This window comes from Colossoma macropomum, unplaced genomic scaffold (genome assembly GCF_904425465.1).
Source record: "Colossoma macropomum unplaced genomic scaffold, Colossoma_macropomum, whole genome shotgun sequence".
Lineage (NCBI taxonomy): Eukaryota > Metazoa > Chordata > Actinopteri > Characiformes > Serrasalmidae > Colossoma > Colossoma macropomum.
In genome coordinates this window covers 24,188,089-24,203,054 of record NW_023494809.1, presented here as the reverse complement: position 1 = coordinate 24,203,054, position 14,966 = coordinate 24,188,089, and the positions used below count along the sequence as shown (strand labels likewise).

At 41.3% G+C, this 14,966-nt stretch overlaps 1 protein-coding gene across 2 annotated transcripts; it reads right to left on the bottom strand.

Annotated features, from left to right (window-relative positions):
- Positions 1-1,760: 1,760 nt before the first annotated feature.
- pcyt1ba (phosphate cytidylyltransferase 1, choline, beta a) lies at positions 1,761-14,538 on the bottom strand. Of its 2 annotated transcripts, none has more exons than XM_036558914.1 (8): positions 14,236-14,538; positions 9,122-9,221; positions 6,617-6,733; positions 6,372-6,523; positions 5,064-5,142; positions 4,818-4,960; positions 3,090-3,278; positions 1,761-2,671 (listed from the first exon to the last, which is right to left on the bottom strand). In XM_036558914.1, exons 1-8 carry the CDS (start codon positions 14,272-14,274, stop codon positions 2,459-2,461), a joined length of 1,032 nt encoding a protein of 343 aa, XP_036414807.1. In that variant the 5' UTR covers positions 14,275-14,538; the 3' UTR covers positions 1,761-2,458. The 2 variants fall into 2 exon arrangements, with proteins under 2 accessions (XP_036414807.1, XP_036414808.1); XM_036558915.1 differs by having other exon boundaries at positions 4,818-4,933.
- Between the last annotated feature and the right edge of the window lie 428 nt (positions 14,539-14,966).

Here is a 14,966-nt window from a genome sequence, read left to right as displayed (position 1 = left end):
CATGCAGTGTATTTCACCTTAACAGCTGATGGCAGTCCAGCAAAACTAGGCTTGACTAGTCTTAATTTTATAAGCTTCACAATGTTTTACCATTTTACAGTTTTTTTTATTTACATTTAGAAGGCATTTTCAATGATACATACAAAATAATATACAAATAAAAGACCATGTCTCAAAGTTTGTACAGAGTGCAAGATTACATACAGTGCATTTACTATGACATCTCTAGGTCAGCATTGCATGAGTGGTTAGGTGATAAGGGGTCTAGCAGGGTGGACTGCTCAGTGATTATTTTTAACAGTTCTACATTTACAGTGCAAGTGCTGTTCAGGGGAGAACGAAAAGAGTTTCCTTTTGTCCTTGATTAAGTCATGAAATTGATCACTTTAATATTTTTAGATTGTGGAGATAAATAATACATTAAGTTCAGTGAGATCAATATGTGGTACATTATCTGTGTTGATGCTAAAGCAGCTTCGCTAATTCTGTAGTGTTCTCCACGAATCTGTTAATGATTCATGTAAATGAAAGGATTGTGAGAGACGTGTTGTCCAGTGGCCGGCTTGTTCGGCAGCTTCTGTAGCACCTGTCCTTGCATATCATCGCTGTCGTAACGAAATTTCTCATCTCCGAAATGGAAACTTTATAGGAGGGGGGGGGGTGGTGTTTTTAATGTTACTGTATGTTACTGCACCAGGATTTTGACTCCAAGTAATTCTGAATAATGTCTATTCATGATGAGATTTTGCACGTGAATGGCAGCTGGCATATTTTTTCCAAGAAAATGGAGATAAGACATTTTGATAAGACAGTGAACGTATATACATACAGAAATTCACTGACCAAAAACTGGACAGGCAAGGATGTACAGTACATGGACAGTCTTTATATTTCAGTCCAACCTGAGCAAGAGAGGGCAAATCATTCTGGTAGTCCTTGCCCCCTTTTAACCCCTTTCTGTTAAAGGTGAATTCCACCAATTAAAAAAAAATCTGCATAATTTAATTACAGACATGTAAACAAAATCATTCAGAGTGGTTCGAAGGGAAATGGAGAATCTTATGAACTCGGATTTCTTTACAGTGGTGCTAATAACCAAAGGTTGCCATGTCTACAGCACAAACATAACCCTTTTATTTACTATACACAATGACTTGTAAATGCAATGCACATTCACCAAGCACTTAATTATGAACACCTCCTTATATCTACAGTTATAGTCCATTATATTAGTTCCACTTACCGTAGACGTGCACTTTGTAGTTCTACAGTTACAGACTGTAGTCCATCTGTTTTTCTCTGCATTCTGTGTTGGCTCCCTTTCTCCCTGTTCTTCAATGGTCAGGACCCCACAGGACCACTACAAAGCAGGTATTATTTGGGTGGTGGATCATTCTCAGCACTGATGTGGTGGTGGTGTGTTAGTGTGTGTTGCGCTGGTCTGAGTGGATCAGACACAGCAGTGCTGCTGGAATTTTTAAACACCTCAGTGTCACTGCTGGACTGAGAATAGTCCACCAACCAAAAATATCCAGCCAACAGCGTTCTGTGACCACTGATGAAGGACTAGAGGATGACCAACACAAACTGTGCAGCAGCAGATGAGCTGTCGTCTCTGACTTTACATCTACAAGGTGGAGCAACAAGGTAGGAGTGTCCAATAGAGTGGACAGTGAGTGGACACAGTGTTTAAAAACTCCAGCAGCACTGCTGTGTCTGATCCACTCGTACCAGCACAACACACACTAACACACCACCACCACGTCAGTGTCACTGCAGTGCTGAGAATGATCCACCAACAAATAATACCTGCTCTGTGGTGGTCCTGTGGGGGTCCTGACCATTAAAGAACAGTCTGCAATTGCAGAACTGGAAAGTGCTCCTATATGGTAAGTGGAGCTGATAAAATAAGTGTAGATAAATGCAATGACTTTTATATGCAATGTTAACTGGCCATTTTATACTTGTTCTTTAATACAATTTAATATAACTTTTAAAAGCGGAATTGTTAGCCCACAATTACTTCTATGGCAATTAATCATCACCAAAAACTTTCCCTATTTAAAGGCATTAATCACTTTGAACGTCTGGTTCCCATGACCACCATGAAAAAATCTGATTCGATCAGTTTCTGTATATTTGACCATTTCACATCATTAAAAGATAATTATGCAGAAATTTTAAAAATTCTGTGTAATTCCCCTTTAAATCTGCTGTCTGTAAGGAGAAGAGGTTTGCAATGGCTTTCATTCGTACTCTATAACATTAGAAAGAGCTTAACAGGACACAATCCATCCTGTATTGCGTACAGTATTTATATACATTATTCCCATGAGGATACTTGTGTGAACTCGTCATTGCTGCCGGTGTGCGCAGAAGTGTACAGGTCAGGAACAGTGTGGGAGTGTGTGTGTGTGTGTGTGTATGTGTGTGTGGTGAGTGTGTGACAGCTCGGGCTTCACTTCTCGTCTTCGTCACCCTCGCTCATGCTGCTGATGGATGCGGAGGCACCTTTTGGGGACGAGGGTGGGGAAGTTCTCGGGACAGCCCAACGGGACGGGGGCGAGGGTGAGCGGGATGGAGAGAAGTCTCTGGGTGGACTGCTGCTGGGCGAGCCGCCGGGGGAGAAAGCCTGGATCATACGGCCGCTCCGCTCCTGAAACATCTGCTTCTGAGAAGGGGAGATGAGCGACAGTACTGAGGGATTAGAAACGGTACAGGGAACAAAAACAACGTGACAGTAACAAAACTGAAAACATTAGCTTTAATAAAAAAAAATCAAAAATTTGCTAATTCGGATCTGGGCTGATTACTACAGTGCACATTGAATATTTTCTCTGAATTATATATATCTGAGTACTATTTGTAATAATATGCTTCAAACAATAAAAACAAAGCCCAACCCTATAGTAAGCCCTCCAGGGCCAGAGCTGGACGCCGCTGACCTACTCTGAGCGCCTTTTTTTACTCTAGTGCACTTGCCTGATTAAAGACAGCTCTCCAGGCCCACGTGACTGGAGGATAAAGAAGAGCTTAAGTTCTCTACACAGTGTGGATTCTTTTAGACTTACTACAGAGGGCAGGCTTACCCACGTCCCATCAGGACCAAAGAGCTCCAGGAAGTTGCCAATGAACTCGCGTGACTTCTCCTCCCATTTCTGAATGAGGTCATGGCTCTTCTCCTCTACTCGGTACACAAAGTGCTTGGACTTCTCCTCCACTGTCCGCACCTTCTCCTTCATCCTGTCCACCTGGTTCTGCAGGCGGTACTTCTTCTCCTGCCATTCAGAAGCACAGTGTGGTCAGTGACTGTGAGTCCTAATCTCAATCATTGTAAAAGAGAGCACGACCAAAATGGACGCTGTCCTGTTTTAGGGCACTATTTTCACGATGGCCATTTTCTCTTGGTGTCTGTATTGTAAAATGGAATTCCGAGGTGATTTTGGGGGCACTACAATTTCCCACAGTGTAATATTTAGCTTTTAAATTACAGAATTTTCCCATCTTCCCAAATATAGTCTCAGCCAAGACTTGTTCTGTGTCCAAAGCCTGCTTCTTTAGTTTTGTACTGGAGATATGAGGCTAATATAAAAGATTTTGGGTGACAGAGACTTAATTTACCTATTAGCGATATTAGCCTCATAGCCTCAGTGCATAACTAAAAAAGAAATCAGACTTCAGAAACTAAATATATCTTGGCTGAGGGGAAACGGTCATGTTCATGTTCCGTGAACCATTACTTTAACCCATTTTCACAGTAGCCATAAAATGCAATTTCAGTCCCTCAGTTTAGCCTTAAATTGTAGTATTTTTAATTAGATTTTTAAAAAATATTTAACTACATTTTCATTATATTGTAAACTTTAGTTGCATAAATAGTCTCATGATTTTATACTGAGAAAGTCTGTGGACTACCATGAAAAATTCTGGGCTGGATGTGGGTTGAAACAAACTAAACCAGTCCAATGCCTTGTGAAGGTAGAGCTCAAAGGGCGGTGGTGCACTCATCACCACTGTGTGAAGAGCAACAAGTCTGTCGTTAGCCCACGGATGTAACACAAGTGAGCATGGCTGAAAAACATCCTCCCAAAAAACTTCAATTAAGCGTGTAGATGTGATGCAAATCACACGTTACCTGTGGTAAAAATAAAATGACCTCTTGCAAGGAAAGCTGTACTAACAGTAGCATTTCAGTAGCTAGCTTGTTTTGCTTTCGGACGTTCAAAGAGCACGGACTAGAGGACTGTGGGCGCAGGGATTTAGAGGGGGCATACCCTTGTTGGTGACAGATCTCGCTTCAATCCAGCATAAAAAGTTTAACAAGTTGTCCCCAGTTGTGTATTTTCATTAAGGGATCACATCTGGCCCCACAAAACTACTGAATATAAACCAAAATGTATTGTGAGTCTCTGGGTAACTAGCAATGATCTGAACATCAAGACTAAAGAGACAATGGTTGTCTAAGCAACTTTCCTATACAATTGTAAGTAAACAAACCATGGTGTTGCTCAAAAACCAAAAGATGATGTTGTCATTTTTCATTTCTAACAGATCAAATCAAAATCGATAGCTAGTTGGTAGCCAGTTCTGCTGATATAGGCAACTGATGTTGATTTGCTTATGTGACTGGTAAATTCTGACATGGGTTGATGAAGTGTCTGAATTCATTTACAGGTTCATGTATTTTACACAGTATTTTAAATAGCTGCCTCTTTATAGCTCAATATGAAAGAGATATCAGGGATCATCTTAACAGACAGAGGTTTCATTACACTGGAATGTGGCTAATGAAGGCACTTGAAAGCTGATATATTTACATTGATATAGCTGACATTCAGCTCCTTGGCTGTGTATCCTCTCTGCAGGTTGCGCCTGGCGTAGACGTCATAGTCCCTCACTATACGGGTGATCAGGTCAGACGTTGAAATCCCCTCTGTCCTTTGAGTGGGCACAAACATACCTGAGACACTCACACGTGTTAGACGTAGCCTGACATACACATACATATATACATCCCACACAGGTAAACATCATGCTCACTTAATAGAAGGAGTTCTTCTCACCTGCCTCCTTAATATGCTTGTACACGTCCTCAGATCCTGCTGAGGAGTATGGGATATCGTCATGTGCCACAAAGTCAATCTGAGGTAAATTGTAACAATATCATTAATTGAAAATCAGCTCAGGGAAGGACTTCAGTACAATGAAAACACAGGAAAGTGGACGAAAGTAAACTGCATAGCTAAAAACAGTACTGTAAACAGTACTATAGCTACAAGCACTCAGTAATCCCATCATAATCAGATTTCTGCAGTTATCTGATTATTCAAATGGTCATGTAAACAGCATACTCCGATTTCTTAGATGGAAGTAAGGTCTAGAAATCCAATGAAGTGAGCTGGATTTCAGCTCAGTAATCAGTTTTCTCAGTGCATGTAAACTCTTACTCTGATTTCTTTCAGATTTCTCAGTCTGTTCATAAGCAAAAACAGGCCGCAGTACCGGAAACAAGCAAGCAGTATTGCCTGAGACGGCAGGTAAACACTTTTGGGGCGACACTGAAACCGACTACACGCTTAACGAGATGAAGAATTTAAATATTCTTCATCTTCTAAATGACGTATGTTCATATTTTCAGGTAAAGTGTCATAATGTTTTTAAAAAAAAAGCCACAGCATGAAGTTTGAATTTTACATTACGTTTACATCTCGTCTTCTTCTGTGAGTTCATTGGCTGGTTGCAAAGCAGAAAGCTGATTACTGTCTGACTCATGTAGACCCGGAGTTTCCTCATTATCTGATTACTCAAGTGCATGTAAACGCGTTGATCAAATTACTGACAAAATCTGATTTTCTGCAGTTATCAGATTATTAAGTGCATGTAAACGCACTCGTGATGGTGATGGGAACCAGGGGTCAAAATGTCTACAATACAAATACAGTCATTTTATTTACTACCCAAAACCACCAGCGAACCTACATGATTATGACTTTTTTATATGTAATGCTGATCACGGTGAAACAGTGGTAAATCTGAAAAAAACTGTTTTCTTTGGGGATTATTTTGCTTTATGATAGAAAGTTTCTCTAGAACGGCTCATTTCATTTGAAACCTCTCTGAATGACTTTGTCTACATCTTAACCATTTAATTATACATCATGTTAGAAAAATCAGAGGAATTACCTTTTAACTGATACCACTTTTGGAGAAATGGGAATATGTGAGTTTCATTTTTTTAAATTACTACTTCAAGCTAAATTTTGGCTGATTGATTGCACTGAATGAATACTAATGGGACCTAACCTAACCTTGATATGAAAGAGAAGAAGCTGACATGAGGAACTTGGGGAAGCACTGGCCTTAGAACTGACCTTGTGTTTCTCCAGAAACTCCTGAGTAAGCGTCCACGGTGCATCTCGCACCACTTCATCCACATAACGACAGTGCCTCAAAGCTTCATACCGCTCTTCTTCCGTCATCACCGTAAAGCCCTTATATTTGTGGGTGAGCTCATCACTGCAAACTACACATCACAAAATACATACAAACATAATTCAGCATGTATAAAACTGACGTTTATCAAAGCACTGTTTTGTGCACCAATATGAAACTATACCTCCAACTATTAAGTACGAATTGGGGAAGAGGTTCTTGGCCTGCATCAGCGCCCGGGCATGGCCAGAATGGAAAAGGTCAAAGATTCCATCTGCATAGACACGCACGGGCCTGTCCACTGCGGAGAGAAAATAATACCATACAGGATCAGATAAAAACAGATAAATAAATAAGTCAAAGTGAAAAAGAAAAGTATGTAAGGCTACAAGGATATTTTTCCACCTTTTATCCATTTCATCTATTTCCTTCTGTCCTCTCTCTACATTAATACTACAACCAAAAATTTAAAACTAATTTACACAGTTGTGCCTTTTACCCCAACTGTAGTCGGCCAAGACAGTTTCGTGCCTATGGTTTGCTTCTTTAGTTTTGCACTGGAGCTACAAGGCTAATGCAGATAACAACTAGTGGAAGCCTCACTAAATAACACCATGCAAATGACATGCCTCAATCATCACACTTGCCTCAAACCAGTGACCTGAGTAATCTCAGACTTGCTTCTGTGGCTTCTGATGCTGTATAACATACTGTTATCTATAAAAATGGACAAAAGTACATCACACAGCAAAATCCTTAGTAACAGCCACTGTATATATTGAAATATATATATATATATTGTCAGTACTTTTGTCCATTTATATAAATAACAGAACATCATACAATGTCATAAAACACACAGGCCCTGTTTACACTTTGGCATTACCAACTTATCCCTGTGATCTTGTATGTGAAGCTCAGTGTTGGGGCAGTTACTCAAAAAAAGGAATCTATTAACAATTACTCATGACTTTTCTCAAGCTGTAATGGGATTACTTTACTGATTACTTCTTGGAAAAAAAGTAATCTCACTATAGTTTGAAAGACGATTTAATAGATGTAATAGATTTCTTTAATGTGACTAACTGTCCCAACACTGAGCGTCACTACGCTTTTTTTAGTTCTGTTACTCTATAAAGCCCATACTCATTTAAAAAACACATTTAGAAAGAAAGAGCCGATTACAGTATACATAATTTAAAAGGCCTGTCACTATCCCTGCCTGCACAAGAAACATAATCCAGTTTGGCCTGACTAAAATTAGGAAGGGTGCTGTTTGAAAACCTAGAAACTAGCCACTAGAACACTAGAAACCAATAATAACCATAATAACCACACCACTAAACTGCACAATGAAGAATATGTGTCAATACTGCTTGCTAACCCTAACTGTATGCAGTGGCTTCTCTGGGCCTGGCAAAAACGGAGCTAAAAGTTCACAAGCTATCTGTTTGATTTTTTTTTTGTACCATCTTAAATGGAGCAGCAGTTCGCTGCTGTCAGAACAAAACCTTGTATCTCCAAAATGGTAAATTTACAGGAGAAGGAAAAAACCTACTTGACTTTTAATGTAAGTCAATGGAACCAGACTTTATGTTCAAGTAATTTTGGCAGTTTCTTTTGCTCCATTCATCATGAAATCTACACACAATGTAAAGGGCATTTTCAAATGATATCAAAAACCGACACTTATACAGCCCCCAAAATGTAACTGCTGCGCCACTTAAGGTGGAACAGGGAAATTCAAATAAGAACCTTGCAAATAAGAAGCCAACCTCAGCTTTGATGAAGTAATATTCTCATACATGCGTCCCATACAGTCGTGCCTCTGACCATCAACTAAGTCAATCATGCCATCAGTACCAGCTGTCTTGTTGCATGGACCATGAGAATTTTAGGTCTGCTATCTCCAAAATAAACTGCACTGTCTCAGACTGCAGGTGATTTTCAACTGAAATGTGAGTGAAACATCCATGACTCAGCTAAACGGGATAACATTAGCTTGTTTGTACACTGCGTTTCTGGCATAACTTTAGCGGAATAAAGGTTATGACAAAAGTTGTACCTTAGGAAGTATTTTAACCAACATACTGGTTCATCCTAGTATGACTACTACTAGTCTTCCATTTCTTATTAGCCTTGTGGCTCCAGTGCAAAGCTACAGAAGCAAACTAAAGAAGCAAACTACAAACTACAAACTGCACCAAACATGTCCTGCAATTGACTATATTTGCAGTGAAGTGGAAAAGCTTTTTTTTCATTATACTTTTTAAATTTAGACTGACAGTTTAAGACTTGTATCCCTGCTAAACAACTCAGCACCTACCCCTCTTCTATGTTTTCCACATCTATCAATCCCCCCTCCTCCCCTCCCCCCTTACTTTCACATGTTTAACTAATTCTTAGTAAAGACTCCCTGGCTGGTCCCTGTTGTGTGAAGTTTTTTTGTGGAGTGTAAAGCATGAATGGAAGAATCTGGGTCATGGTCAGAAAAGGGAAGCCAAGGAGCCCCTTAGTCTCCCTGGGCTACCATCCTAGAGGTGGGCACAGCAGCTCCTCTAAAAACCCTCCGCTCCTGACCGGGAGTGACCTCAAGAGCTACAGCAGCTTTCTGAATGGAAGGAGGAGACACAGGATGACACAGTAAAGAAGAGGAGGGTGAGAGATAGGTGAGGAAAAGTAAACTGACCGGGAGTGCCAAGCCGGGCCTGTTCAACAGTCAGTTTCTCGTGGGGCGCTCGACACTCGCAGCTTGTCTCCTTGGCGAATATAGCAGGCTCTGTGAGTGTCTGAAGATCAAAGACAAGTGTGTGAGGAAAACAAAGTATGCTCATACGTAGTTACTGATCAATTACTTTTTCTTTTGCAAGACCTAAGACCCAACACCCAAGACCTAATTTTGCAACAAAACCCTGCTACATTACTTTTGATATGATATCCAACTGCTAACCTGACATTAGACATTGGGCTCACTGTACAGGCACAATATTATGGAAAATCGATTTCATTGACAAAAAATAAAATAGCTGAATGGTCCATATACAGAAACTGTTTTAAATTAATCATGTGACATCACAACCATGAACACATTTACATATGACAGAGCATTCAGCCTACAGCAGTTTAGCAGCCCATCATAACTAAAGTGATAAGGAGTGGTGTTATTGCAGTCTTTCAAAAGGGTCCAGAGATCTGAAAGGAAGTCTATTTTTCTGACATGCCTGAGGATTTTAGTCTGAATTTAACAGGATGCTTCATCTATTTCAACCCATACTGCTTTTTTGAACAAGGTTCACCACACAGCACTTGTAAAGAGACCAGCCCATCAGAACACAGCTCATTTACATATATATCGCTGCTGTCAGAACAAAACCTTGTATCTTCAAAATGGTAACTTTACAGGAGGAGGAAAAAACATACTTTACTTTTAATGTAAGTCAATGGAACCAGACTTTTTGTTCAAGTAATTTTGTCCGTTTCTTTTGATCCATTCATCATGAAATGTACACACAATGTAAAAGGCAACAGGCATTTTCAAATTATGTCAAAAGCTGAAAAATGACAAAAATGGAGAAACAAAGTTTTGTTCCAAAAGCAGAGAAATATATAACGTTAATAAAAACAGCCTATTAAAGACTAAGAGACAAAGAGAGGTCATGTATAAATAAATAAGGACTTGATAAACAGATCTAAACAGATATAAATAAATAGAAATATGTAAAATATGGGCCTTTCAAAGGAGGATTTTATATTAATAGCATATTTACTTTAGGCCAACACCACCTAGTTACTCTTGCCAGGAAATACAACGCACAAGGTTCAAATGGCTAAAATGATTCCCCAGCACATTTACTGGAATTTACTGCCTTGGCGAGACAAGGCCTCTCCACGCTGGGGATCGATTTGCTTGCTAACAGGTTCTCTGAGGGCAGCCAAGGTCTGATGATAGACCATTACGGTCTACAGTAGCACGAGGGAAGAGAAAGGAGACACACGCACACACTAAAGTGATAGCACCAGGAAGTACAGACAAATCAATCTCCCTGCCATGCTAGCTTGTGTTGAGGAATGAGGAGCATTAACGGAGAACAGGAGGACTGCAGAGAGATGGTACACAAAAGAAACATAAGAACAACAGATATATATCTTTGCAGATATCTTAATACAAAAAACATCTCAGTACAAATGACTAAGGGATGCACTGATAAAGGAATTGTGGGCTTATGCTGATATCTGATATTGTCATCTATATATTTGCCGATGCGTGCCGAAGAACTCTGTAACATGGGTTGTATTTCAGACTCCTTCCTTGAACAAAACCTGATGAGCGCATTTAAAGAGAACTCGAAGGGAACTCGGTCAAAATTTGATGTAGTCTGTGTCTTTTGAGAATGTGAGTGAATTATCTGACATCAAAACTTGCTGCATTCCAAAGCCTAGGCTGCATTTCTTGGCCGATACGTCATAGAAGGCCGTTCCAAAGTGAAGGATCTTTCGTATACAGCCTAGAAATGCAGCATATGTTCTGAGTGATTTCAAGGAAACACCTGATGTATCCTTCCAGGCCTTCGGTTACCCACAGTTCTCTGCACACAAATGACACGATGGGAAAAAAAAGCACCAAGAAAATTACGGAAAACAAAGCCGAAAGAACAGAGCTTGTTTTACAATGTTTTAAAGTTGTTCACATCCTTGAATTGTTCGTTACCTCATAAAGTGATTGAATAATTAAAGCATTTGGACATATATCATATATCGTCCATGTATCGTACTTAGAAGTATTTGTAAATATGTTGTTTATCATACTACATAAGAACATCTCCTCCATTTCCGTAAAGAAATGAAAAAGCAGCAAACACAATGCAACAGGCTCCATTTTCTCTCACCAGTTCCCTCACAAGTTTCACGCCGCAAATGCAGCGTGGTGACATCACCATCCAGCCTCGTTAGGACTGCTCCAATTGTGTGACCAATCGGCTACTAAGGAGGAGTCTTCATAGGACAGTCCTACCGAGGACCCGCCCTACCTCGGCTGCAGCCTAGGCTTTGGAACGCAGTAAATGTTAATTTTGCAGACCTAACCATCGATTCGGACCTTGTTTTTGAGTCTGTGCATGTGACATTAATACGCAAGGACTTATGAAGTGGGCCAAAAAACATTTAAATTATTATTTCAGGATTTGTCTCATGATGGCGGCACAGTGGGTTGCGCTGTCGCCTCACAGCAAGAAGGGCCTAGGTTCAATTCCCGGCCGGGCAACCGGGGTCCTTTCTGTGTGGAGTTTGCATGTTCTCTATGTGTTTCCTTCGGGTGCTCCAGTGTCCTCCCACAGTCCAAAGACATGCGGTCAGGCCAACTGGACACACTGAACTGCCCCTGGGTATGAGGGTGTTTGTGAATGTATATGTCTGTGTGTCTGTCCTGTCATGGACTGGCGACCTGTCCAGGGTGTATCCTGCCTTCCGTCCAATGACTGCTGGGATAGGCTCCAGCACTCCCCCCAACAACCCAGAAGGATAAGCGGCTTAGAAGAAGATTTGTCTCATGTCTCACTAATGCTACAAAAAATCTTCTATAGTGCAGCTTTACGTAAATTCTAAACCTGCAAACAGGGCTGCACTATATGGAAAAACATCTACTTCTGATTACACTGCACCAAGTGAAGCTCATTCGCATTTGCACATCTCTGCTACATCAGTACTGTGAAATGCAATATTGTGTTAAGGTTTATAAACAATATATTGTGCTACTGCATCATGTATTTTGCACTGTAATTGTTCAAATGGCAGCAGGGAGTTGATACGATGGTGACCATCTGTGTACTCAGGAAATACCTGGGGGACAGCCATCTCAAGTATCAACAGGAAACATGCCCAGTTGCATCTACATTTCCTCTGAGACCCACGTCACCGCATGTCGTAACAGTAAGAGTGTCCTCATGACAGACTATGATATACTATGTCCAAAAGAACTGATTCTAATTAGTGTATTTATACATACATATATAAATTCATACACAACATTCATAGCTTGTATGATTTCCATAGAAATCATACAAGCTATGAATACACCAATCAGGCATAACATCATGACCACCTCCTTGTTTCTACACTCATTGTCCATTTTATCAGCTCCACTTACTATATAGGTGCACTTTGTAGTTCTGCGATTACAGACTGTAGTCCATCTGTTTCTCTGCATACTTTGTTAGCCCCCTTTTACCCTGTTCTTCAGTGGTCAGGACCCACATGGACCCTCACAGAGCAGGTATTATTTGGGTGGTGGATCATTCTCAGCACTGCAGTAACACTGATGTGGTGGTGGTGCTGTGTTAGTGTGTTGTGCTGGTCTAAGTGGATCAGACACAGCAGTGCTGCTGGAGTTTTTAAACACCTCAGTGTCGCTGCTGGACTGAGAATAGTTCACCAACCAAAAACATCCAGCCAACAACGTCCTGTGACCACTGATGAAGGACTAGAGGATGACCAACACAAACTGTGCAGCAGCAGATGAGCTATCATCTCTGACTTTACATCTACAAGGTGGACTGACAAGGTAGGAGTGTCTAATAAAGTGGACAGTGAGTGGACACAGTGTTTAAAACTCCAGCAGCACTGCTGTGTCTGATCCACTCGTACCAGCACAACACACACTAACACACCACCACCATGTCAGTGTTACTGCAGTGCCGAGAATGGCCCACCAATAGTACCTGCTCTGTGAGGGTCCATGGGGGTCCTGACCACTGAAGAACAGGGTAAAAGGGGGCTAACAAAGTATGCAGAGAAACAGATGGACTACAGTCTGTAATCGCAGAACTACAAAGTGCACCTATATAGTAAGTGGAGCTGATAAAATGGACAATGAGCGTAGAAACAAGGAGGTGGTCATAATGTTATGCCTGATCTGTGTACATTTACAGTACACTCTCCATCAATCTGATGAACCCTGTCAAGATGCAAAGAACCCTTTAATCATGCCAAGGGTTCTTTGAGTGTTCATGGTTCTATATAGAACCATTTTCTTTAATAAAGAACCTTTGAAAACCCATCTTTTTAAAGTGTGTATTGAGATACATTCTAACTGTATTCTACATGTATATGATACTTTCATTATGTCATATTCAGTGCAATACTTATACTATATTTTCAAAGCATTTTCCCAACTCCAGCCCACAATCATCCAATCAGTGCATTCCTAATGGAGTATGAATCCTGCATCCCCACAGTAACAGGGAAACAGTGCTTGGCGGACGCTGAGCAGCAGAATGGCCAAGGTGAGGGGGAGGAGCAAGAGGGTAACCGAAGGACAGTCTGCAGTTTGATGAAAGCAAATCGACCAGCACCAGCTTGAGCAGCTTGTACTGAGCTGCAACTCCTGGCACTGACAGACAACATCTGGCACAAGCAGGGATTAAAGTGCACAGCATAATAACAGGGAGGGGGCTTGGATCTCAGTAATAATAGCTCAGGCACACAGATGCAGCCTACACAGTGGACCACACATACACACATCACAGCTTAGAAAGCTCTGTAGCCACACGAAGTCGGTCTTTTTCGAATTTCCCGTTCCACCTTAAATGGTGCAGCAGTTACATTCTGTCGCCTGAGGCGTTAGAATGTAACTGCTGCACCATTTAAGGTGGAACGGAAAGTTCGAATCAACCTTCACAAAATGACAACACCCAGTTCCCTTACATCACCGAGAGTGACAGAAGCAGGGATTACACATAAGAGCAAACCAGCCACCGCTCCCACACACCCGGACCCAGCAGACAAGCGCCCCGAGCGGGTCTCTCTCACCGTGCGAAGCTGGGGGCAGGTGTGTTCCAGCTCCTCCATTTTTCCTGGCTGGAGGCTCCAGAGACAAAAGGCCGTGGATCCACCTGTCTCTGACTCAGCATCAGTTTTGGAGCTGCTTTTTCCCCCTCGCTGTTTCCGAAGCCGCTCTCCTTCAGGACTCCTACGAGCCGAAGCTGAAACCTTGCTCCCGCCCACACTCCTCCTTTCTGCCGCTCTCGGACCCTCCCTGCTACCCCTTCAGCCCCCGTCAAAGCTAAAGGAAGCAGTTCGCAGCCTAGCCTTCGGGCATCACTGTCTCCGCACCGTCCATCACAACAAGCAGAAAGGCAAGCGGATTGGGGCGAAGCCGAAGCAGAGGGAGGGCCAATCAGCAAGCCCGCATTCTTCTCTGATTTACATACGAGGACGTGATTGGACGAGCGCGCTGTAGCGCCATCGCTGGGTCCCTAAATCTGCTCAATAAGCCAATAGTTTGTTGTTTAAGCTTATTTTAACCCATGAGTGACCAGCAGCCAGATTTATTATGATAGAGAGAAAAAAAAAGATTGAAATTCTGCGTTGTTATACATCATAAGACCATCAAACGAAGTTATTGTCAATATTTTATTCACAATCGAATTTGATTTTTCTATTGTTTTGCTGATAATCAGAAGTCCAATGTGCCCAAAATACTAGAATTAATATGATTAATTAAGTGTTTAAATATGCTGGGATGTATTTTCACAGAGTAA

What these genes read in the sequence shown, in the direction of transcription:
- pcyt1ba (XM_036558914.1), bottom strand. Translation starts at nt 14,274, where the DNA reads ATGGAGGAGCTGGAACACACCTGCCCCCAGCTTCGCACG. An exon ending in CCTGCCCCCAGCTTCGCACG is followed by an intron (nt 9,222 to 14,235) that starts GTGAGAGAGACC and finishes TTTGATCTTCAG; the next exon opens with ACACTCACAGAGCCTGCTAT. An exon ending in TGAATGTCAGCTATATCAAT is followed by an intron (nt 3,279 to 4,817) that starts GTAAATATATCA and finishes TCTGAATGGCAG; the next exon opens with GAGAAGAAGTACCGCCTGCA.